The following is a 27,520-nucleotide window of genomic DNA, read 5'->3' as shown; positions in this document are numbered from 1 at the left end:
TATATAAAAGCTACATCTTCCTTTATTCACTTGTCTTTGCTGCTTCAGCAGGTAATTTCTTTACAATCCAGGCTTTTAGCTTTTCTATTTCAGTTCTGCTTAACTCATGATTAAGGTTTGGAAAAGTATGAAGTGATGTTGATACTCCCAGTGACTTTAACATCTTGTTGGTCTCTTCACCCCATGAGTAGAGAACTAGTTCATCAGCAGTTCCATGACACTGAAATAGTTCTGGAAGGACACTGTCATTCCTTTTCAAAGCCTAGGTGGAGAAGAAACACTGTCAGACACATCACTAAGAATTTTAAAACAACAGTTACAATTACAGGGTGACCATTTACATAGCATTTCATTTATGATCCTGCATTTTAGTGGTCATATCTCTACAAAAGCCAACAAGGAAACACTGGAAAAAACCCTGCACTTCAAATTCTAATGTACTAACTCTTGACAAATGATAGGGTTTACTTTAAGGTCTATATCCCTCTCCAAATAAGATAAATGAAAAAACTTTATGACAGCAGATGGAGCCCATGAGTATTATAATTCATCACCATTTTCCAGAGAATAGTTACACTTATAGGGACTCTCTAACAAGTAAGGACAACTTGAAAAGCATTTAATTTCCTAATCTCCCTTCTACACTGACTTACTTTGAATAAAATAATTGTACTGTCTGCAAAAAAGCAACAAAACACAGGACAGCTTTAAAGCCTCCCTTCCCTAATACACTGTTTATCTATTTCCAGGAAATGTCATAAGTTTAGAATATTAATCAACTGCCTCAGATGAATAAACATGATATACTCAATTTTAATTACAGTGTTTTTCTTTTATCTAAGCAGTTTTTCTGTAAAGTCTACCACACACTCACCTGGTAAACAGCAGAGTCTTTATTGAGAAAACTAGACAAAGCAAAGACTCCTGCCAGATCTTGATGAAACCTATATGCTAAATGCATTGCCATTCCACCTCCCATCGAAAAGCCTCCTAGGATGCAACAAAAGAAACAGATTGGATGTTGCTATGTGTCTTTAACTCACCAACCAATTTTTTTTATCTTCAGACTTTTTCTTTTATACACGTGCAATCAAAAAACACCTTGAATAACATAAAGGTTACAATGATCTTAAATCAAAGTATGATTCAGTTAAGAAGTTGGATAGCTAAAGTACTCCTGAAGATTCATTAATGAAAGAGAAAAATAAATAAATTTAAAAGACGACCAAAATACCAATACATTAGAAGCCATTTGTGTATGGTCCCTACCAGGTAGTTTAACACTGTGGCCACGTATTCTCTGACATTAACAAAGCAAAACTGTACGAACAGATAATTCTCACTGTTTTTTTACTCAGGTTGGTTTTCCCCTAGGCTAGTAGCATTCACACATGAAAGATCTGTATCACTACTACAAATAATCAATGAACATTCACCACATTACACTAGTCTACAGAGGCTGAGGGGCTGTTTTATTGTTACACCTTAAGATATATAATAAATAGGGAAAAATTACAACATATCCCACCTGAGCTCTAATAGGATCTCTTAATTAATGGCCTTCTGTGTTCAATGTGTCTCTTTAGCTGCACTAATTCCTTACACAATATAATTCATCAGGGATGATTTTTACATGAGAAATGCTTATTCATTAGGAAAAAAATCCAGATTACTGCATTACTTCACAAGGACACAGTACATTTGCTATTATATTTACTGTATCCAGATAATGACTAGGGTGAAGAATGACTGGCTGCTGAAATCCCTTTTATCACAGGGATGGCAAGCAGCAGAAAGGTTACGACTGCAGCTCTACTTAGTGCAGCATTAGCATCTCCAGCACTGATGATACAATTGGTTTGTGCCAGGTAGTTAATTGGTGTTAATTAGTTGCAAAATTCTGAGACAAGAAATTAGTGATTGAAAAAGAAATGCAAATATTGTAGACAAAATACCAAACCATTTCAGATTATCTTTCTGAAGAGATTAAAATGAAATTCCAGAATGGGAATGGCTCTTTTGCAAGGGCTACATAAACCCTCTGGAGCTGCCTCCTGTGCTATGCAGAAGTTTGACAAGGGTGCTAAACAATACCCAGCCAGGAAGCAGGACCCCTGCAGCCCTGAAACTGAGCCTAATAACACCCTGCAACATCAGTACTTCACTGGATCCTTGGACCACACAGGAAATCTCTGGCACATGGAAGCTCAAGAGACAGAAAATGCTGCACCGTAAACATTAGCTAGGTCACAGTGAGACTGTTCCTAATGGGGAATCCTCTTCCAGCATGCTTATCTGCAAGTCCCAGCAGGTCTGAAGCCTTCTAGCTCACACTTCATCCCATGCTATGACTGGAAGATTTGGATGGATTTGTGCAGGAAATTTTCCTGAAAACACTAGACTAGTCCAGACATGAAGTGCTTTCTTTCTTTCTCCCACACAACAATATTTTTTGATTTCTGATGCATTTCTGATCAGAATTTCTACCAAATTTCTGATTCTTCTTTCTACTTACTGTCACCTTGTAGTCTTCAGATGACTATGGTCAAAAGCAGTAACTACAGGTTCTTAACTTTACAGAACTTGGATCTTAAAGGAGAAAGAGCAAGACCACACTATGTGGCAGACTGGAGTCTTGCTTTCCTTTTTCAAACACAGCCCTTAATTGAATTAGGAGACCTGTACCCTCAGACTAAGAGATATAACTGGGACTCCCTAGCTATTCACATAGGGAGCTGATAATATCCTGATATTTATCTTTGGTAAATAAAGTCAGGACCTCTTATTTACCCTGCAAATCAATTTTTTAACCAGTTCAAAGTTAAATGTAGTATGTCTAAGTGCCAACTGGCAGATCAGAAACAAAGGCAGTTGAAGAAAAGAAGGAATGAATGTGGGTAAACAAGTTCAGAGCATACCTTAGAAACTCACACAGCCCACATCACCAGAAATTTTGAATAAACTTCTCTTCACAAAAATAAAAATACTGAAAATACTACTGCAAGCCTTTCATCTGCATCATTATTTCCTACCAAACATGTTCTTGTCACACGTAAAAGAATTCTACAATGAAAAAAAAGAAAATATATTGCACAAGTGTCACACTAATCACAAAAATCCAACACCATTGATCCCACATTCACAGAGACAGAAAAATACAGCCTTCTGAGAAAACATATAAAATGCAACAGCTACAAGAAGTTACTATGTAAACAATGTCTTGTGCTGAAGTTTCCTGTATTCTCCTCTGTGGAATCTGATCATTCACTTCATCTCCTTTTGATCATTCTGAATGATGCTGTCATCCCCAAACCCAAAAAGTAGCACTAAGAGTATGAGACTATTTTGTATTTGCTTACAAATAAATACAGATACACTTTGTCCACATATAAAATGAAGTCCATTTTAAGTATTTTAAAATCCAGGAAAAAAAGCTGCATTGAAAACTCATTACTAGTTTGTAAATGATTTAATCTAAAATTTTGTACCCAGTTAGTCACAATCTGGCAACACTGTGCAATTACTCACCAGCAGTCTTTGACAATGCAGTCACCTTCTGTTTAGAAGAATATTAGGTAATGGTTCTTTTATGTGGCTCATACTACTACGAGAAAATGTAATACAAAGGACTAGTTCTTTGAATTTGGTTTTCCAGGGGAAAACCTGAAGTTTACCACTTGATACCACAATAATCTCCGAGTAAAGTCCATATAGTAAACATACAGAAACATTTGAAAGCATTCAGAATTCAGAAAATTTGAATAAGCATTTGTAGCTGGAGACATTTTTTTTTCTATTACAAGAGGTATTTCAGTATAAGTGTAAATTTGACATGACATACAAAAGATGTGCTCCGTCCAGAAATTTTATAAGAACTCAAATTTTGGATTAAGGAAAAATAAGAGGCAGGTACCGGTATCACACACAAAAAAGTATGAAGTGACAGAATATAAGCAAAACACAAAAGTACAAGTATGCTTGTGTACACTAATGATCTCAGCATAAATAATACATAAAACTCACAGCATTGCTAAGCAGATTGTGTCACAAGTTAACTGAGATCAAAAATGACATGGCAACATTTCATTTCTTAGATGGGCAGAACACAGTAAACCCTCTGCCTGAGACCAATCCAAGAAGTACAAAGGGTATGTGCAGAAATTCAGGATTTGCCAACAGGTTTCACTTAAGAAGCACATTCATTTTCCTTTTTTTCCCCCCCCTTACAGCTATTTTTAAAGAGATGTGTGATTAATGCTTCAAAACACTTAAAAAGAGTTGGTTCTACAATGCTCAGGATACCACTTCAGTAAAGCATCTAACTCTTTGTATTAACTTTGCTGCCTTACAAAGGAGGTTCACGCACAGGCTAAGACATAAGCAGATACAAAACAGACTCAATTAAGTAAAGTACTTGCTTTTAGTTGCAAAGAAACTTCACTCGAGTATGCATTTATGATCTCAGATCTGCTTGTAGTTCTGTTTTCTAGAAAATATCCCTCTGCAGTGAGAAGAAAGCTACTTGTAACTTTGCTTTGCTAGTTGAGAAAGATCCGCTGAAATCACAGGATCGTCACACTTCCAAATTAAGAATTTGAAACAGAAGGAAACTCCCATGCAATACTTTACTAAAAACAAAACCTTATTTGCTGGAATTTCATCTGTAACTATGTTAAGGTAACTCCAGTCATACAATGATGTAACACTGACTGAATAGAGATGGAATTTCTCGAATGTAATTCATTCCACTGTGAATAAAACCGAAACCCTTATCACAGCTGCCATTTTTCAGTGATAAAACCTTCTTTCCAGAGCTTGTAAATGGCCTTAGGAGCCCTTTAAACATCAAAGTGTTTGTATAAAAACCTTGAGCTCACTTCTGATAAAGATCTTAATTTATATTAATTTGCTCCTCATTTGTATCCGTCTGAAATGATAACCTGCTCCATGATGACACTTTGACATTATATCAAGTTCAGCAAATCAAGTATTTACCTACTGTCAAAGTGCAGCTTTTAAAATTTCTTTGTATTTGGGTTTGTATCTCAGAAAGAGTAACTATTATCTAGCACAAAGGTTTCTTTATTTAGTCTCCCTCTCTCTCTAGTGTCCTGTATACATAAGAGAATGCTAAAGACTCTGCCTTCTCCCCCATGCTCCACTTTAGTGCTTGCAACGACCTATTCCTGAGTTGAGAAAGGTCTTTAGGTTTTCATTCTTGTTTACAGAAACAACACCTCCGACAAACACAGGTTTCACATTGCCAATTGCTTCGTGAGTCATATAGATCTGACTGTAAAATGCCTTAGTCAATTTGTTATAAATAATGATTATGGAGTTAGGAAGCAACAAACCAGATCACTTCTTCTGTCCTTCCAGTATAATTTTAAAAGGGGATCAAAGATCCACACAAAACGGGACTTAGATCCATACTAGAAACCACAGGTGCAGGAAACAATTTTTAGTTATTACATTTAGTGCATGAATTTTGCCATCTGCACTGAGTACAGAACTTCTGCTCCTTGCAGAGACAGACCTTGAGCTCTTCTCACATGAATCTGAGTGGCTGAGGCAGAAACTGCTTCATTACAGCACAGAATCATGAGGAAGAAGAGAGGCTAAGCTCCAGACTTTGATGCAACAAGGATTCGGACATGGGTGCAGGGGCGGGTTTTGGAGTGTTTTATTTTAAACAGTATTTCTTCACTATTTTCTCTCTAGTAGTTGTTCTTCATCATCCCTGTATTTCTTCAAATATGTCAGTATAGCTTTGGTAACAAAGTGGCAAAAGATGAATGCTATGGCATACAATGCCTATGCCAGCACAGTACAAGGAGAGACAAACACTCTTCTGTCATATAAAGCTCCACCAGCACAGTTAGAAATTGTCTTTACCTGTTCTGTTGTTATCACAATACATTATATACTCTTGTTTTATTTTCTTTCCATTCTCCCACCATTTTTCATTCTCAGTTTCTCCTTTCTTTAGGTATTTCAACTTGAGTTACCTTAATCAGTTTGTTATCAGGAATTTTTCCCTAAAGCTACTTTCAGTTTACTTTCTGCTCTCCTTAGGGACTTTCTGTGATTTACCGCCTATTAATGGTAACAGCAAAACCTTGTTCTACACATCATCTGCAAAGAAGCTGACTTTTCGTTTTGACCTTCCTTTTTTATCCATGAATGGAAGTATTATATACATTTAATCATGTTCGCATATATCAGTGAAGAGTACAAATACCAGTGGAACAGCAAGTTCCCTTCTCCACAGAACTCTCTGAACACTGCTCCTGTGTAAGTGCTCAAACACGTACTTTGTCTCAAGTGAATTTCCTCATAGCAGTGATTTTCTCCTTTTAATCTCTTCATGAAACTTCACTAAACACTTACCTTACACACTAGCAGAATGGCAATGAATGGTTTCCACCTTCGATAGCCTTTTTCTTATGTTTGTTACTCAGTAACAGTCTTTACAAGAACAAAGGCAACTTCCCTTGACTGGCTCAGCCACTTCCTCTTGCTAGGAACATGAATCAATTTGCTATCCAAATTTCTCACCAGCCAGAAAACATTCTGAAATGCATATTTAAGTGGTACAACTTTTACCACTTTCTTGTATAATGTACAGACTTAGAGTAAAACCAGAGCCAGTAACAGTTTTATTTTCAACTGATATAGGCAGTAGAAGGGAACCCAACAGGTGTACCTGAGGAATCATAATTTTTAGCACTAAAAGGAAAATAAACTCCATGAAAAGTCTCAAATAAATTTTTCTAAGATGTTACTTTATCAAATCTATGGCTTGCTTTATTTACCTCCTGTGTTTTCTCAGCTGTTTCTGAGGACAACAGCACAGCCCTCCTGCAACAATTACCTGTCATTTTTACAGTCAACATAAATGCACAATATGGAAAAAGGAAGAGGATAACCTATTCTTTGCGCTCAAGGTATTCACAGATTTAAATTTAATCACAAAAAAGAAACTAGAAATTAGGCTCTCTAAAGTGAAAAATAGTGAAGTACAGGTTTTCTTGGAAAGCTGTGAACCTTCTGTTAATGGAGATCTTTTAGAACAAGTCTGAAAAGCCATGTCAAGGATTTGACTAAGTAGAGCTGAACCTGCACTGACACATGAAGACGGATTAGTCAGTGCTGTTAAGCTTCACTCTTCTATGATCCTGCATGCACAACTGTGAAGAAATTACAGGTTAATATGCACCCTGTGGCATGTCTACACATGACTCTCAAGCATTCTAAAAGCTCATCCATCCATTTAATTTTGCATTGAAGCACAAGCATTTATTAAAGATGAGTAAGCATATATTTTTAACAGAGTTTCTACTAAGGCTGAGAAGATCAGAATTCGATTCACTTTATAATTCTTTTCTTTCCAAAGTCACTATCTGATGATAACATCTGATGACAATACCATGACTGAGTTATTTTTGGTTTTACTCCTATGAGCCTTATCTACTAATCTTTACTACCATTTGCTAAGCTTGTCATTCATCATGGAGATTGAAACAGAGAATGTGCCACCTTTCAAAGACTCTACATTAATGGGGACACCATCAAGAGCTGGGAAGCAAAGTAACAAGTGGTGGATCCTACTCTCTGATTAAAATTATTAACATTTTTATCTCCTACTGAATGATTTATGAAGGAAACAGAAACATTTCTTTATTAATGTCTCTTGCTTGCACATCAAAAAGCAGTGGAGATCCAAAAGAAAAATAAACGGCCAATTCACGTGCAAACAAGTAAGGAGAGCAAACCTTTTCCCTGAAGTACAAATGCAATGAAAATTCGTACTGATGCACTAAAAATTAATTAAATGTCTGCTGGTATTATGAGGGATGTGGGCTAACAGTACTTCTTTGAGCCCATTCTCTAATAGGCATAATTTAGATAAACCACAAAGCCATGTAATGGGTGGTACAGAAAGAGATATCTCATTCGAATTGCAGTGACAAATGGCAATATAAACCCATAAATTTACTCTGTGAGACAAAGGTAATAAGTGCCTCTAAATGAACCACGACATTTTCCTAATAAAGACAAATGATACAAGATAGGATAAGTGATAGCAAAAGGCTTAGAAGCCAGACATAAAATACCAAGATTGTAGGTGAAGTAGTTTGCCCAATATTTTTATGATTTATTGTTGTTTTTTCGGTCTTCCCATATTTACAGAATCCTCTTTCTTTGCAATGTCAAAGCCAAGATATTTCCTCCTCATCCCATTCTCACACACACTGAGAAAGATGGAAATGCTAATATTTACAAGAAGCACAGAGCTTTCATGTTACTTCCACTATGGTTCAGTAGCTATGTAAGAAGTCTAGCAACAAACAAAAAGTGGTTGTGTGTCCTGTGTTATTGTTACAGTACAAGGGGTCAGGAATCATGCATGTGTGCTTTGGCATACAGTCAAATCTACAGGACTGTTATAGAAAGTTTATTTTCGCTGGCTGCTTACACAAGTGACTACAGGTGGCAGAGACCAACATGCCTGGATCAGCATTTCTGCGCTACACAAAAAATGACCCGTAAAAGTAGGAAAGCAGTGCTAAATTAAGAATAATAAAAGAACAAAAAGACTAGTCAACTACACTTCAGTGAAAGGCAAAGTGACCACTATTAGAACGCTCCAAATGTGAAGTGGCCTTTTCTTTCAAGGGCTTCTAACATATTATTGAATAAGATAGTTGAAAACTTTGACAATTTCCACCTAAGTGGAATTATTTTATAGTGCACTATCACAATGGAAGCAGTTTAAAAAAAACACCACCAACCAAACACAAGAAAACAAAACAAAGCAAAACCATCACCACCTGAAAAACCAACCAAACTTTAAATAGAAAAAGCAATTATTGTCCCACATTTCAAACTGTGGTTATTTGCTTGTTTAGCTAATTTAGCAATGAATCCAGGCATTTATAAAGGAGGAATACATCCAGTTTTTAAGAAGGGATATTATCAAAGCCCCAAGTGTCAGAATTTGACTAATTTTATCATCCTCTTTTATCTCCAAAGTCAACATAAACCTACTCAAAGGATTATTTGCAAGAAGTGTTTTAGCCAGGAAGACCAGTAAGAGTAACTCAAGAAGAATGTTTTGCTAAAAAGTGACCTCCATTATCATATTCTAAGGATGATATAGTTATTTTTGAATAATTATATATTGAAGTCAGTCTCCCTTCCTTCCTTCTCCAAGGTCAGGGGAAATAAACCTCAATGAACCAGAAGTCTACTTCCTTCAAAAGACTTCTGTATTAATAGGAAAGCAACTCATGAAACTATCGGGAAATAGGAATGGGTAGACAAGCTAGCTGTGTACTGCTGTGTGCTGGTTGTTTCACTGAATTGATATGAAGGTTTTCATAATAAGATTTTATTTACCTCAAGTAAATTAAGTAATTTAATTCTTTATAAGTAGATTCATAGAACAGCTGTTAAAAACAAGGCGGCACCAATATTTTTCTTGATATAGGAAATAAGGAGTGGCATCACACATCCTGGACTCCACAGCCAGCTTAAGAGCTCTGTTCTACAAACAGCCACTTGCAGATTCCAGAGCTAACTGTGCTACTGAAACAAACAATGCAGGCTATAATTTCTTTCAGACCAAATGATCTTACTGTACCCACAATCTTGAGCCTTGTGGAAAGTTTGAATGGCTCCAGAAGGAGAATCATCCCCCAGAACACCAGGTGTTGAGCTTCTCATTTTCCACTGATGGAGAGCCTGTTCCTGCTTCCCCTCTCTTCCCACTTTCTCTCCTTTGCACAGTGCTCCCTCAGACCTTTCCTTCTTACCCCACACCTCTGAGCTGTCAGCAGCTACCCACCTTTCTGCTTGCCTAACACCTCGCTCGCCCTCATCTAACAATATCTGACACTCATCTTCAGCCTGTAATTTCTAGTCCGCTATTCCATATAAAACCATAACCTTCAATCTTGTTACCCTCCTCATACTCATTTTGTTTTCTTTCCACTCACTAAAACTCCCACTCATTACAAAACAGACAGTCCCACAACCCAGTTCTTCTTAACTCTTTAACAACCATTTAAATTCCCTGTAACTAGCTCTTCCCACAGCTGTTCTGCTCTCTTGGCTTCCGTGACATAGCTGAAAAGGCCCCCAGTGCTTTTCACAGACTCCCAAGTCCTCCAGTCTCTTCTCTCAACTATTTTGTCTCTACTTTACATAATAAGATACATACCAGTATACCCATTGTGGATCTCCAACAGGACTCAACATCACTGAACACACTGAGGAAATTCATATCAAAATTTCACCATTGCTTCCTCTGCTCTAATTGTCTTATTTTTCCCTTCACCTCAAAAAGGCTGCTTCCTCCAGCTCTGTGGAACCAGCAGTCATAAATCCACTGTCCACTCCCCACCTGTTACCTTAGCTGCCTTTTCCTGTACTCAGTGGATATTCCTGACTTTTTCAAAAAAAAAAATACAAAGATCTGACAGGACTTAGTTCTTTGACATTCTAAGCAAGGGACCATATCTTACATTATCTCCTGTACATCAATCGTTTCCCAATCTCAGAAAAAAAAATCAGGCCACCCAGTTCTCCCTTTCCAGTGGACACTGCAGTTTGGTGCAGACCTATTGACTATATCTTCATAACCAAACCTTGGGCTCATATTCTCTTTTGATAAAAAACATTATAAAACTGCCAGGTGCCTTTACAGAATTCCTCATTTCCTGTAAGAAACAATGTCAGAAGACGGACAGTTATTTGCACCAAGTCCCATCTAAAACAGGTAAGAATGTCACATTAGGCTGACTCAGACTCATACTAAACCCAGCCTTTATTCCCAGAAACCTTACAGGATCTCTAAAATTAATTCTCCACTGCATCACACACTGGTTAATCATCAAAACCAATGCAGAGAAGGCACAAAGTTCTTGTGGAAGAACACTTGATCTCATGCAACCACAAGTGACAGAATTCATTTTCCACTAGCAGATTTCTTACACATCCACATGGGTCCCCTTCTTCACTTTGGATGGAGCCAATTCAGGGCTGCCTTACTTTGCTCTTTGCACAAATATTAGATTCAACTGCGACGATGCATGTGTATAGTCTCTGTCACAGAGGCAAGAAAACAGTCTCACTCTACAAGCCTGAAATCAAAGCTCTCAAGAGTGAGAAAATAAGTATAATTATTTCTGATTTACAGATGAGGAATCCGAACACAGAGATGGGGACTTCCAAAGAATCTATGGGCTGAAACAATCAGTGCATACCAACTACCTTAGTCTGCTTACGACTTGTAAAACAACTTTCATACTCCACAGTCTCAATGGTTCTGATTTTGAAGGCTACAGAGAAAGGAGAAAAGCCTAGTAGCAAGCTGGATCCGTACACAAAACATCTCCCAGCTCACTCTATAGAAAAGCACCTGCCCTTCTTCAGCTGTTTCCAAGCCAGCAGGTATAACACAGGAAAGACAGATCAAAGAGACTGTGCTGACAGCCATCCAAAACAATGCATTCTGCAGCCAGGGCAATGAGCCAGAAAGGGAAAGTAAACAGAGGCCTTCAAAGAACAACATGGGGCTGGACCAAGAAAACATGTAGGCTGAATGGTAGTGGCTCCACCACTCAGGATTTTGATGGCATGACTCAGTTGGCCATAAATTTCTAAGTTCCCACATTAAGAGTTTTTTCCCCAACCTGAAATAGTTTGTGGTCTAGGGATGGGACAGGGAGCCAAGGACTTGTGAATTCTCCTTCTCTCTCTCACACAGGCTACTCCATTGCCCTAAACTCCTGTGCCTCAGTACCCCACCAGCTATTTCACAGAAGTATTGGGGAAGTTACTGGAAATTACCAGGGACACGTATGAACTATGACAGCTAATACTTCATTTGTTAGCAAGTGTTAAACTTTAGTGATGTTTTTTGCCCATGAATTAACTTAACCCAAAACTATTAGAGCAGTAAGGAAAAGCTCATGATTATTTATATGCTACATCTCCCCTTTTCAAAACACAAGTAATTTTGGACAAGCATACTTTTCCATCCTTGAAAAGGGCTAAAAGGAAATAGTAAAAATACATACTTTTTAAAGCAAATCACTGCCCACTCTGTATTTTAAATAATGATTACAAATATTTACAATAAAATTATTTACAATAAAAACAGTTTTAAGTTACATTTTTGAGGACACTGCTTATAGTTAGCCACATTCCCCACCTGATACTGTTTAAATAAGTATTCAATATTCTTGAGGATTGGCTGCTGAAGAGGCCATTCAGCAGTTGCAAGGCATGCTCATGAGCTTTCAGGATGGAGTAAATTCAAAGTAGGTGATCTCTTAACATTTAAAAACCATTAAAATAAACACATTAAAAATAAGTCTCTCTTACCTATTAGTATCCTATTCTTTGCAATGCCATTTTTAATCTCATCGTTGATCAAGTCTGTAAGTCCTTGGCACATAGAATCAATACTTTCAATGTGTTCTGGACAGTCATTAGAGATCTTATACCTGTCAAACCACACAGTGGAAAAGGCTCCTTTCATAGGTGTATACGGCCTGAAGTGGTGGAAGAAAAGATAACAAATTATTAACCAAGTCTTCAGCATATGTGATAAATAAAAATAATTCAGTATCTCTCCAGCAAAGGAGAGAAGGAACCTCTTTTGGGTATAACTCAATTTATATCCAGTCAGATTGCATTTCCCTGCATTCAAAACAGGGATTCTTAATCCTAAACAAGGTTACAGTTGAAATCCACCTTGGAATAGGACAAACTAAGTAACTGCTAAACAATACAGCTTTGCAGGAGCTAACTATGGGGCCCAGTTGTCTTATTCTTGTTGAAATTGACAGGACACAGGTATTACAAACCTCTAGGTATTCAAAAAACCAACTTCCTTCTGTCAATTTTTCTTTTTCTTAAGTACAGCCATCCTCACCCTCATGGAGCAGGTATCTCAATAACTGAGAGAAATGCCATGTGCTTACTGGTGCACAGACACAAATTAGAGACGTGATACTCCTCTCTGCCATAATGCTGTGTTGTCAGATTAGTATTTTAAGTGTTTTAACATACTGCTCAAACCTCAGATAATCAAGAAAGCTACAATTCAAAGCAGTCTTTTCTTTGTTTTTAAATAAAGATGATGAATAGAGCCCTGAAATCCCAAGAAAGGTGATCTAATTGCCTTGCAATGGCTCTACAATTTAATACCAAACATACTGCTATGAGATCGATGCTTCATCTTAAAACCAAGCCCCTTAAAATACTTAATTGCAATGTTTAATCAGGGGGCACATTTTTCATTTTTACTTAAACTCAGATGAGCACAGATCAGATTACAATCATTGCCTACAAACAGACAGCCTTTGATAAATTTGTCTGGATGGGAACCCACTGAAAATGCTAACACTGACTTCTGTGATCTCTCTAGATTTTTTTCAGTACTAGGATTAAACACAACCACAACTAACCTAAAATGAGAAAACCACTGTTTCAATTACTCTTAATGAAGTAACAAATTCTGCTTTTATTAATACCAGGGAGGCTTCACATATGTAAATGGCTATTCCTAAACAAGAAATACTACCACTAGTACAAGTGTAGAAGAGGCAGTACCCTGCTTCAAATTTTGAACACAGCTTCAGGAACCTAAAATCTACTCTTATTCAAAATGGCATATAACTATGCGGTCTAGTTTAGTACAATGTGTGCCTTAAGCAGTCCCTCATTTGCTTAATTCAAAACAAACCACATACTTAAGCATCAGAATTAACAACTTTTTTTTTTTTTTCCAAGTTAGCCCTTATTTGTCTATTAAAAAAAGGTAACTCCTAAATTGAAGGAAAGTCGGTGGAAATACTTTGTACACCCAACAAACTAAACCTAAATTTAAGAAATGTTATTAAAAGGCTTTTGCTTGCTTTGGTTTCTTTTTTCTTTTTTTTTTTAATTTCTCTTTAGTAATACCACTGATTTCAGGATTCTTCCCAAATGAACAGACAACACCTAAGAAACAAGATTACAAATTTCTAATTTACTGAAGTCAGTTTCTAACAGGAGACATTGTCAAAAATATCAACAACAGCAGAATCAGTGGATTTTCTGGGAGTTACTTGGACAATGTGATGCACAACAAAGTGTTTGGGCAAACACCACCTAATTCATGGTTTTAGCTTCTCTCAAACACTTGTATAGCAATTCTGGTTAAAATGCTTAGCAGTGAGAGTGCTTCATTTTCTAGTAAAACCAGAGTACCTTATATTTAGGTGAAAAAAGATGTGTAAGATTCTAGTATTTTTTAGTATTATTAGAGGATAATGACGACTCAGGATTTCCATGGAATGAAGATACATATTTATATTACAGAAATATTAAAACAGGTTTCCCCACAACTGAAAGACAGAATCATATAATTTATAAACAGGACAAAATCCATGGTGAGATTATAATACTTGATCGGATGTCAAAACTCAGGACTTTTACCTGCTGTCTTTGTAAATTATTCAGTAAAATAGATGAAAGACTAATGTGGGTTTAGCCCACAGGAAAAGACCCCCAAGCAAATGGACAAGATGTTTTCAGCTGTCTCAAAAACATCCTTGCAACCACTCTTTATTTCTCAGAAATGCATTAAAAATAACCTTTACATAAAGCTGAGAAGTAAGATTCTTTTAATGGTTCACCCAACTGGCACATCTGTTTTAGTCATTCACCTTGTTCCTTAAATAAATCTCTTTATTAGTTGGCACACTACAACTCAGACATTACCACGGTAAACAAATATGTTTGGCATGGAACCATCTGTACAGCTCCAAGAATACAGCACAATATTTTTTCATACAATTAAACCACAAAAGAAAAAAATTAGAAAGATCTCTATATTACAGTGACACAAGAGGCTGGACAGAAATACACAAAAGTAAAGAAATTGAGAGTAGAGTGAAAACTCCATCTGGTAAGATCAGCATGGTCACTTAAGAAAAGTCTCATAGCAAATGGTCAGCTTTAAGTTTGGATGTTTTGCTTTCCTAAATTTAATCAAAACTGATAACATTAGTTCCCATGATTTTTTCTTCTCTGCCTCACTTTCTTCAGTCTCTTTTTTAAATAATACTAAAAATAAAGCTCCATGTCTCTCAAATGTATGCTGTTGAAACTCAAAATGAAAATAGATAGCCCCCCAAGTTGTTTGGGGTTTTTTTTGTTGTTGTTGTTTCTTTAAAGGGAATATGCATTTTTGTTTTGCTTGCTCTGGAGCACAGAAAAGATTCAAATCTATATAAGAAAACAAGAATTAAGAACTCTCTCTCTGGGTAGGTCCAACTTCTAAACTTGTACCCATTTTTAAGAGACATTTGAAATACAATTTCCTATGGACTGAACTAACTTTTAATATTTAAAAATAAAAAGAAGACTTTAAAGGAGACATGGCTAATATCAACCAGCATTTAAGAAACTGCAGACATCCTGAGGAAAAGAATCTTTAACACACTTCCCAACATCCTCAAATCACTCTAGACCATGTTTTCGGATTATAGGTATTATTTTTTAAGGGTGTGCATTGATTTACAATTGTTTCCTCACACATACACTTCTTGCATGAGACTGTAGTTTCAAGATCCTACATGCCTAATATTTGAATGTCTTAAAAGGAAAAATATTTCCTGTAATATTTCTACGTATTTATCCTCCTTTCAATCTTTTACACACGTATTCAAACAGAAGTAATTTTCACTGCTGATTTCACTGCAAAGTTTCCAAGTAATACAGATCATTCAAGTTTTCACAAACTGAAGATAGGTTAGTTCCTGCTAATGTAAGTTATGTGCTAATGATGAAAATATAATGAAAGCAGGAAGCAATAGCACCACTTTTTTCCCCCTTCCTGGAGCATAGACTGTATACTTTGGACCTTCTTAATCATGTTTAGAATTGTGTTAAATAGTTTGAAATTATCTTAACAGAAGCAGAGAGCAAAGAAATGATGCTACACAAGGTTCAAATTCAAATCTAAACCCACATCACATTCTATCTCCAAAATTATACTATTAGCATTGCAATTCACATAAAACTACAGGTGTTTGTGCTCATTATCCAATAAATCACTGTCCCTATCCAATATATTAAAAGAGAAGCCAGCACCACTAGCTGCTTTAAGAAACATAAGAGTAGCAGACAGCATGTTGATAAACAGTAAATATTATTCCTTCTTCCCTTCCTCACTTTTTCTCCTGATGCACAATTGAATTACTGCTGTCACACTCAGCGCTATGATTACCCTGCTAATGCAGTCACATAAAACCCAGACCACTGGTGCTGGCTTACAGCTTTCTTGAAATTCCAGACAGAACTTCCTGAGATGTCAGACAGAACTGAGAATTTATAGTGAAGTTAGGCTTTGAGATTCCAATAAAGAAAGAGAAAGATCAAAATTTTTGAAATCCTCACTTTTGCTTGCTTCCCAAATCCATCTCCTCTCAGTTAGGAGGCATAGCTGCGTAAGACATTGTAATGTTGTCTTTTGGAAGACTATGCATCCCTTCAAGACAATCTACAGAGCACACTGCCAGACTGCTTATGTTCTACTTTGCTCTGGTGAGACCCCACCTGGAGTACTGCATCCAGCTCTGGAGCCCTCAGCAGAGGAAAGACTTGGACCTGTTGGGGCAGGTCCAAAAGAGGCCACAAAAACTATCAGAGGGATGGAACACCTCTCCTGTGAAGAAAGGCTGAGAGTGTTGGCATCGTTCAGGCTGGTGAAGGCTCCAGGGAAGACCCCATTGCAGCCTTTAAATACTGAAAGCAGTACTTAAAAGGGGCCTATAAGAAACATGGAGACAAATTTTTAAACTAAGAGCGGATTTAGACTAGATATAAGGATGAAATTTTTTACGATGAGGGTGGTGAAACCCTAGAACAGGTTGCCCAGAGAGTTGGTAGATGACCCCTCCCTGGAAATACCCAACCTGACCTTGGTTCTGAGTAACCCAATGTAGTTGAAGGTGTCTCTGATCACTGCAGGGGGGATTGGACGAGATGACTTTTAAAGGTCCCATCCAACCCAAACTATTCTATGGTTTTATGATCCTAGAAGCAAGCCTTGACTCTCTTAAAGCTGATGGCAGGTTTTTGTAGTGAAAGCAAAGTCACTCCCCAGTTGCAAATTCTCTCCTAGCATAATCTCACTCCTGATACTAGTACATGGCAACAGAAAATCTAGTTCCTAATTCTACCTTTTAATTCCCTCTGTCTGAAGCAGAAAGTGAATTTTAAAAAAGGGCAGAGAAACCATCCATTCAAATAAAAAGTGTAATTCTAAACTCCAGTCCAAGGCATATCTTAAGTTAAAACTGAGGTTCAACACACATTAACGATGAAGCTTTGCGGTATGGTAACAGAGCATGAGATGTGTCAGATATTCAAACAGCTTAAACTTGGAAGTATACTTTTAAAAATAAAATTTAAAAAAAGGCAGGAAAGAGTCATCTCCATAAGGAGTAATTTCAACTGTTCCTCTGAAAAGGCTGTGCCTGTTCACTCAACCACAGGTAAATGCTTTATCTTGATAGAGTTGTTCTGGATGTATATTGCCCGAAATGAGAGCAAAGTGAGCCCCTACAGAATGGGTACCTGAAGAAATAGTATGTTGACAGCTCTTGTTACTTGGGACAGAACTTATTCATTCAAGACAAAGGAAGACACAATAGAAGCTGACATAAAACTCAGCATGACAAATTCTGAGTTTGTTTCTGCTGGTTTGTTGGTTGGTTCTGTGGGGGTTTTTCTGAGGAGGTAGGTGGGTTGTGCAAGTTGTGGAGATTTGTACTAATCACATTAATGGCAATAATGTTATGGATGAGAAGACTATAAATGACCTTTTCTACACAGCATCAGTCCCTTAGCAACCAACTAATAGTGGTTGTTTTATGAATTCACTGAAAGTGGCAAGAGGCAAAGCAGGGTCAAATCTGTATCAGTTCTCCATTATGGGGTTTGAAAGACACTCCAAGATTCAAGTTGGTGGAAAACAACACTGAGGATGGATGACACAAGCTAAGCACAGAAACCCCTGAAAAGACTGTAAAGCAAGAGCACAGAATGACATATAACTTAGAAGCCCACAACTGCCTGCTGGAGGGGCCACATAAAAACACCTTCTCCAATTCTTCTGTATTGGAAAATGGTTGAGAGAAAAAAAAAAGAGGAAGGATGTCTACGGGCATGATGTAATTAAAGGGATTAGAAATACAGGATTATTGCACCACGTACTGCTTTGTTTTCCCCAACCATGACTAAAGTATCACTGACAAATGTTTACTGGATTTCACATGGTGTTTAGTATATCATGTAAGCACTGCATGTATGCATATCCATGTGTTCCTCACCTAATGCAAGAGAAGAAATAAAAGGAAAATATTAAGTTTATCCAAGCATGCCTCCATCATTATTACGCAGAATATGTTAAGTTTCTACTTACAGAACGAGATGAAAGAACCATCCTGTGATACCAACCAAACCCCTTTCCATTTGTCCCTCAAACTTCCACCTCTAAACACTTTTTTCGTTAAATTTATGAATGAGGTTAGGGCTTAGAGAAATGAAGGATTAATAACATTTGCTTGAGCCAAAAATAGTATGATAGGCACCGTGCACGGTCCCCTACACAGCTCTGCCAATCCATCTCAAGTCTGACCTGCAGTACCCCTGCTGCTTTTCCAGTCCTGGGCCTCTCATGAGTAGAGACTGCCAAGGTAGCTGAATGGTGCCAAACTGTCTGGTGGTTTTGCGATATAGCCAAATGGGGACTACGATGAGATGAAACTCATTTCCATCCATGAGCTGAGCAAAGATGTGAACTTAGGTGACAGGATGGAGTACCAGGCCATAGAATGCTGAGCAGACCTTACCAGCAACACACTTATAGACAAGCTAAATTAGAATAAACTGGGGGGGGGGGGGAACAAACCAAAAAACAAACTCTGCATAGAGACTTACTGGCCATAGAAAGGTATGTTGAGAGAATGTCAAAAAGATCCACAGAATAGCCCAAGTAGTATTTATAGTTTACTTTCTGACTTCCAGAAGAGAAGGACTGTCAGAATGGAATGCTAGACAACGCAAAGAATCTTTGACCTAGATTTTTTAATGGAATTATAGAAGGTAAGGTATACTTATTAAAACAAGTAGAGTCTAAATGGTTTTAACTTTACCACGTTAGCTCCTGCAATGCCAATTTAAACTATCACTTTCTATTAAAAAAAAAAAAGGTTAAATTGGGTAGTATTCAGTTCTGATTTAGAAACTCAATAGAAACCTAATGTTTAAGTCACAGTTGTAGCAGCTGAAACAGTATTTAAAGCTGTAGCCATCCTGACCCAAATAAAAAAGGAAAAAGGAAACTCTTTCCTTTAAAACTATTACTGCAGACGTGGCTTTAGTGATTGCATCAGCTGCTAGGGCTACAATTTGAACTTCTTTTCTTTAATTAAATGTACATATTAACATGAGAGAGGAAACAGAATTCTGTTGTTTAATCTATGTACAGAAGCACTGATCTTTAAAGAAGGCTAGATAAAGTTAGAAGAACTTATTAAAACAAGTTCTCTAAAAATGTTCATTTGTAAAGTAAAATTTGCATGTCCCAGCTACATGTATTTAATTTCCAAACATATTCCAAATTAAGATGCCACTACTCTTACTATATTACACTGAGACTTCAAATCCACATATCTTCCCTTTTTTTTATCTAAGCATGCTTTTTACCATAAGCATTTTACGTAGAAATTTTGTAAGTTTTTATTTTTTAATAGGAAATTGCACTATCTACATTGTGTTATTTTTGCTCAGGAAACAAACAAGAGACTCATAGGACTTTCCAAAGTGATTTGGGATGAGTGTGACATAATGCTGGAACCCTTCTGCTGTCAGGGGACAAATGGAAATCATTCTCTATGCAGGCCCTGCACATTATAAAAGTGATTAAAGAAAAGCAAATCTTTTTTTAAAAGAGTAACTTTTTACAGAGACCTATAGAGAACGGTAAAACACAGTTTTATAAAATGTAGTTCAATAACATTCTATTGCCTTTAACTGTAAAATGGAAGTATCCTCTCTAGTGTTTGCTGAAATCAATGTTAATGAAGCCAGAGAACATGTTTTAGAAATCTCAAACATATAGAATTTTCAAATATATTGACTCTTGAATTAAAACATGTCTGAAACTCTGATGATGTAATAAGTGAAATATATTTATGTTTTGTTTAGACTTTATTCCAGGCATTGACACACACATATAAACCCCATGCACACTCCACAAAGAAAAAATAATTCCTCAATGTTCTGTTGAAAAATGTGAATTCCACTGCTTTTCAGAACTCTTATTTAATAGAGGTGAATAATGTATAAGACCAAATCTATAGATCTATCAGCAAAACTATCTATCAAAAATAGAGAGGTATTCCTGACCTGCAGTTTATCCTGCCGAAGCCTCAAGCATTGCAGTTATATCATCAAACCTGCTTTTACTGGCATAACTACTTTGACGGAGAGTGTTCAATGTGTATGTGGTAAGTTATGCTGGAAAAGACAGTAGTTCACAAAGCATGAACTACATCCACATTAACAGTATTCTGCCAGAAGAGCACATTAGCCAAGCAATCCTAGTAAGGTCTTGCCTAACTTCAAACTTTTCTTCAATTTCACCATCAGCGTAAAAACCTGTTGGCAAGCTTTGCACTCTGCTCTGATAATCGACAACGCAGTGGCAGGTTGTGCCACCCACAGAAATGCTCACTCACACAGGTGTAGCCTTCCATCAGGATATCACTGTCTCTATGCAATCAAGGAATGGATCAGAACCTTTTTCAGCATATCTGCATACCCACAACCATCGACTTACGGGTCTCATTATCAAGGATGATGAATTCGCCCACTGCTGCCAGAAGCATCTGGAATTCTTATCAAAACATATATACATACACACACATACAAGTTCAGACTATAGATTCAAGTTCCTAACACAGATATAATTATTTTAATGTCTGCCATTCAAGTTTGAACGTTCTAGGCCTTGGGTTGTTTTTTTTTTTTCTTTCTGTGGAAAAAAGAGCAACCATTACAAATGTTTCAAAAAGCATAGTTTGTTTTGGACTTGAATACCAAAACAACATGAAATGGGTCTGTAAAGGCTTCTTATTTTGGTTTCAACCAGTAACAAATATCTTCACAAACTTCACTTCAGCACTGCTGCAAACAGTGGCAAACATTATTGTACATAAGGGCATCTGTTTTATTTCACTATGTCAGCTAATGGTGCTTATCAGCAACAGAGGGCTGTACACTAATATTCCCAAGCATTCTTCATATTGCCAGTCAAAGACAAGCAGTGTGGGTACTTTTTATTCTTTGAATATACAACTTTTCAGTTTTGCTAAAAAACACTTCTGAATCAACTCATGCATGGCTTCTATCTGTTCTAGAGAAGAACAAGAGTAACCTCAACTTTAAAAAAAAAAGTGGAATTCACTATTTATTCACATCTTTTAATTACAAAAGTATCTTTCTTCCCATCTGTTTACCAAAGTACTGAAATCCAAAGTCTTAAGATAAAAAAAAAAATTCCCCACAAATGCCACTCATTTGAGTCAGGAGATCTTGCTGGTTAATCATTTACACATAGTTTACATCTGTAGTTATCCAAAGAAATCAAAACAAATGAGAAAAGGATTGGACCTCAGACGCACAGTGGGATGGAAAAGTGAAGCACTGGCCTAACAGATGTGGTCTGAGCTGCTCTGCCTGCAGAGAACATGCAAAGAAAGATTGTTTCATAGGGAAGCAAAAGCTCCTGCATTCCTCCAGTACCTGCTGTGTTGACTGAGAAAAAATGGAGCCTGTCACTACGTGTGATGTGCCACTGATAACTCCAGCATCACTTTAGCCTGTCATCAGTGAAGCAATGAGTAATTATTTACATAAAATCACATTCACTACCTACTAACCCAAAACACACTGCTTCAAAGACTTCCACTCACAGGCTTGATTTTTCTGTAACACAGTGAGTACATTCACACTGCAACCTCTCGATTGCTTTTCCTGCCTAAGTAGATCATAAAAATACATGGTCAAGGAAAGGTTTTTTTCATGTATTAGTGAGTGCCAGACAAAATCTGCTATTATACTTGTTTATATGCTCCAAGAAAATTTTTTCTGACTTTCAAACCTCTGTACCTCGAAAGCCCGTGTAGAATGCCACAATTTCCTTTTCCTTTCAGCATTCATCCACACTTACACACAAATTCAGCCCCATTACCTTTCAGCCCCATTACCTTTCAAGGAAACATTTTTCTAACTTAGAGATGCTTCATTTTTCTTAATATAAATTCATTTTTAAGGTGGCTGCAGCTCTGAAATACAAAGCCATGTCTTTAGGTAGCTAAATATGGATGTAGGTATCCAACTTTTAGCATTCAGGTTTGACCTCATTAACTTCTGAATTCCCAGAGGCAGATATTTTTATCTATATTTCCAATCTACCACTGAACACACAGTGCCATTTAATAACAAGATTTGTGCCTACAGCGAACGTTGAACTCAATTCTCTTTGAAACAGTTCGATCGGTATTCAAACTAAAAGCAATGTGTAATTTTAAACTCCAGGTCCTTTCTCCAGCAGCTGACACATCCTACTTGCCACAAAGACCAATCACCTTCAGGACTGAAACCTGGCATTAAATACAACAGAATATTTTAGTGGTTAATTTATAGGAGTTAATATAGGTAGGACTGTGATCCAGAACATGGCTCTATAATGCCATTAGAACACACACTGGAGCATCATCTTCTAATCAAGGAGATTAAAAGATACAATGAGGAAAATTTGAATTAGAGACACTGACTTCTGTGAAGTCTTAACCATTTAGAGCCTTAACCACTTAAAATCACAGTCCCTGGGCAGCAATTCACTGTTGAGCCTGTTTTGCCGAAAAGCATATACATGAGAAAGAAAGATGTGTTATGACAGTCTGTACCAATATTCACAAGTGTAACTTACAGTACTGGAATAGAGTAATTTAATCCTACAGTTACAATATATTAAGCAATACCTGGCAGGAGCTGTTGGGTAAATTACTTTTATATGTTGGAAAACCATGTCTTGACTCAAAATTTGTTTTATCCATGTTCTTGCTCCTTGGCCAGTATCACCTGTATCACACAGAAAAGTACAACAAGAATTATCCTGTGCATTTAGAAAGAAAACTGCAATGTCAAATATATTTATACCAGATTGACCTAATTTCTAAACCATAAAGTTAATCCTCCAAAATGATAAAAAAGAATTTTCTAGAATAACCTCAATCCCTTTTCCTAAAGAGGATGGACTCAAAACTTCCTAGAAATAGACTACTTAAGAGGTCCCATAGCATAAATTTAATAAATACTTTACTACAGCCAATGGCTTAAGTACCTCCTAATCGGGAATAAAGCCTTACCTCTTACTTGCAACTTACCTTATTGGCTGATAACAGTGATAAACAAAAAATACTGATGAACATCTTAAAAAGTGAGATAAAATGCCTGCTGCTCCTCTCAGAAAAGATAATTACTTTTTACCTCAGAATTCTGTGCTAACCAACTTCAAAACCTAGTCAAGAGCAATAAAAAGGATCTTCATATTTAATTACACTAATATTACACATAGACTTTAAGGGAAGTATCAGTCAAACACTCCCAATGTTTTATAGCAGTGCTCAAGAGATGAGTTTGGGTTAAAATATCTCACAGGGTCCTCAGAAAACTTAATCCCACTGTTCTGTTTAAAAGGTAGTTGAGATCTGACTCTTAATGTGTTTTTTCTAATCATCTCAACTCAACCTATGGCCCTACAGACTGAAGTGCTATGAACAGATATACAGGATGAACTCTTATGCAGACAGCACGTTCCTTTCAAATAAACATACATACACCAGACAGGTTCTAGAGCTTGTCTTTGCATCACTGGTATCTTCAGCTGTAACTTCACTGCCACCCCTCTGAACACCACACATACACAAGTCCCCAGTAAGAGCTGAACAATGCTTCAGGCTTGAGGAAGCTGGCCCATCAAGGAAGATGGCTTACAGTAGGCAGTCATACAACACATAGTAATATTCAATCTAAAAATCTAGTGGGAATTCAGCAAACTGGAGCTTCACTACTGCCACTCATGCCAAAGGACTTTAGACTTGTTGGAAGACAAGGCTCTTGTGTATTATCAACTCAAACTGCGAATCTGAGTTAACAGCATTCTCTATTACTTTATCACAAGTTGGTCTGTTTGACTTTAGAACTCATCCTATTCTTTTCAAGAAAATGGCCAAATCACTAGAGAAAGTATCACTGCCTTAAGCCGGGCTTACTGCCACGTTACATGGGTTCATCTGAAGAATGTTACATCAATATACCAATTTATTGTTACAATGATTATAACTCCCCAGTGGAGATTTGCTTTTGTTTTAGCACTCAAAACAAGATCTTTATTTACACATACAATTAATGCATTGTCAAAATTAAAATAGAAGACAAGAAGAAATTTATTTTTTTTTTCCCTGTTGAGCACAAACAGCGTAACCATGAAGTTCTCTATTTGACCTAAATACTCCAAGGGACAAATAAGCAACAGGGTCACAAAACTGACACAAATCCTATTCTGTGCTATGTTAAACAGTAAAATCAAAGTTAAAGATATAACTGTATGGTTCAGAACACATTCCCACAAGCACTTTGCTTATGTGAGTAGTATGGTCTGAAGTCCAAACACCCCTCTGATTCTTGGTAGACACTTGACATGTAAGGGTTTTCTCATGGTTGTTGACACCTAGTTTATGAACAACATATCTTAAGGAGGCTCAAATAAACACTTCCTATACACTCCTCTTTTTTTCGGTTAGAAAGCAAAAGTCTAGGCTTTGCAAATAATTGCACAGTACCAACCCTCAGGTAGGTCAACCTAAGCAGCTATCTGAATGCTTATGGAATTGGGACTTACTTTGGTCTTTACAAACTTCACGGTTCAGGAAACATCTCTTATTATTTATTCACATTCTTAAGCTTTGCCAAGATCTGAAGAAACATTTACAGTTAATGAAGCTAGTTTGTCCATGGAAAGTTCATAGAAAATTAGTTAAGTAAGAGAAAATTTAACTATGACCTTCTTAACTATGACCTTCTGTGTATCAAGAGTCCCCATGGTCCAAATGCTCTCAGCTGCTGAGAGTACTTGCCTACAGAGGTAATGCATTTTGATTTAAGAATAGAATTTTAAGGGGAGGGAGAAAGAGAGGAGACTGTGACACCAAACAAAATCCAGCAACCTTCTGAGAGGCTTATCTTTCAGGCTGTTCTTACATTTTAGCATTGTGTGTTCAGAAAAACATTACTAAGAGGCAGCAAAGCCAATTCTGCTTTGAGTCTGTTTACAAACCTGAAATAGACTGATGCCAGCAATACTATCTCTTTCTCCCTTCTCAAGTAAAATACAAATTATTTTCCTTTCAAATATAGCACGGATTTCCAAATGTTATTTCTGTGTGAAGTTTAAATTAACAACATATGAATGTAGATTGGCTATTAGGAAAAATTGCACCGCCAAAAGGGTTGTCAAGCATTTGAACAGGCTGCACAGGGAAGTGGTGGAGTCACCAACACTGGAAGTATTTAAAAGACATGTAGATGTAGTGTTTAGAGACATGCTTTAGTAGTGGACTTGGCAGTGTTTGAACTCAATGGTCTTGAAGGTCTTTTCCAACCTAAATGATTCTGTGATTCTATGCATGTTACAACATGCTAAGCTGTAAACCTAAGTCTAAAAAATTATTATACATTTATGTCCATTTGCCTTCCCTGTTGAGCTACCAAATGGATCCTCTACCTAGATATGATGTACAGTACTAGGAATTTTCTAATATTTTTCTATATTATTTTTGCATTCTCCACTAGTCATAGTTTGTCTGGAGTCAGCATTATGAACAAAGTGAGTTCATGCCACTTGACTGCCACATTCCATCACAAGCACTGTACAGGTTTATAATTCAGGTTTATAGGCCAGCCCACAGCAACAGCACTGCTGCTACTTCTGTTTTAAATTCTATTCTGTGGAACTGCTAAACAAAACCAAATAAAAGCATGCTCATACTTACCCACTGCAAACATTATGAATGAAATCCTATCAAAAATGAAAAATTGTAGAGTACTTTAACCACATGTGGAATCAACCTCTAACCATAATATTCCCTTACTCCTCCAACATGAGAGAAAATTATTTCTCAAGTTCTCAATTATTTCTCAAATTCTCAAGCATTAGTATTAACTAGAAGGCTGAACATGTCTTATGAGCTCTCACATTAACTCACAGGATTCGAGAACAAAAAAATTAAACTAGATTATAAAAATTAAACTAATTTAATAAGGATGTACATTTTTGTTAAACTAAAAGAGGCATTGGCTAAAAGCAAAACTGAGGAAGCCACTGAAAGAGTTGAGCATGTTGCCACATGGACAGCTCAACAGAACTAATTCCCAAGGCCTTAATCCAATAAAGATGTATGCTGTTGTTTTTATTAAAAAAAAAAAACCCAACAACACAACACCAAACTCGTGGACTTTGTTGTTGTTATTCTGCAGGTTAGAAATAACATTTAAGAAAAAAACCTCAACAGAACACACACTTCCCTCCTGCCCTCAGCCTGGTCCCTGATGCAGTAACTAACTCCCTTCTGGAGACGGTAGCCACGAAGCCAGTTTGGAGGTGGCTAGGAGCCTTCTGAACGGAGCTTTTAAAAGGTGACAACAATACTCTCAGTTTGATCCCCAAATCGTCAAGAGCCATTTTAATGCTGAAAGCCACCCTTTACACGTGGTTACCCTTCGCACGGACGAATTAAAAGAGTATCTTCTGGAAGGCTTGTTCTCAGGGAAAAGCAAGCCAGGCTGGTGTGTAACAGCACCGTCCCAAAACACACCCCACGGGCCCACCTCAGGCCCGGGGAGGCCGAGGCCCCAGCCCCAGCCCGCGCACACGCCCATTGCTCTGCCCTCGGGGGCTCCTCCTCGCCGGCCCAGGCCGCACTGTCCCCGGCGGGGACGCGGGCACGTCTCACCCCTTCTCGCTTTCCAGCCACCGTCCCGCCGGTCCCTCACGCCCCTCCAGCCGGGCCGCCGCGGCCTGAGGGGACCGACCCCGGTCCCCTCCCCGCCGCGCTCGAGGAGGCGGCGGCGGCCAGCCCGGCCCGGCGGCCGGAGGGCGGCAGCCCTGCGCCCTTCCCCAGCGAGAAGCGATGCCCGCCGAGCCCCGCGCCCCGGCCCCACCGCGGGGTAGCAGGGGAGAGGAGGGGGAAAAGCAGCCACCTGAGCCGTGCAGGAAGATGAGGGAGGCGGTGTGCCTGCCCGCGGGGGACACCACACTTCTCTGCAACGCTGCGGGCGCCGCCATGCCCGCTGCTCTCCTCTTCCTCCTTCCTCTTCTTTCTCCTCC

The 27,520-nt window shown here is 37.7% G+C and overlaps 1 protein-coding gene across 4 annotated transcripts; it reads right to left on the bottom strand.

Moving 5' to 3' along the window:
- Nucleotides 1-27,520, bottom strand: LYPLAL1 (lysophospholipase like 1). 4 transcript variants are annotated; one of them, XM_074897237.1, is made up of 5 exons: nt 27,394-27,520; nt 23,098-23,214; nt 12,394-12,540; nt 875-990; nt 1-262 (listed from the first exon to the last, which is right to left on the bottom strand). In XM_074897237.1, the coding sequence occupies exons 1-5, from the start codon at nt 27,476-27,478 to the stop codon at nt 23-25; spliced, it is 705 nt and encodes a 234-aa protein (XP_074753338.1). In that variant the 5' UTR covers nt 27,479-27,520; the 3' UTR covers nt 1-22. The 4 variants fall into 4 exon arrangements, with proteins under 4 accessions (XP_074753338.1, XP_074753340.1, XP_074753337.1 ...); XM_074897239.1 differs by lacking the exon at nt 12,394-12,540 and adding an exon at nt 13,482-13,498 and having other exon boundaries at nt 23,115-23,214; XM_074897236.1 differs by having other exon boundaries at nt 12,394-12,563; nt 23,115-23,214.

Source organism: Athene noctua, chromosome 1 (assembly GCF_965140245.1).
Source record: "Athene noctua chromosome 1, bAthNoc1.hap1.1, whole genome shotgun sequence".
NCBI classification, from domain to species: Eukaryota; Metazoa; Chordata; class Aves; order Strigiformes; family Strigidae; genus Athene; species Athene noctua.
Note: the sequence above shows the minus strand (reverse complement) of the source record. Positions and strands in the feature narration are given on the sequence as shown.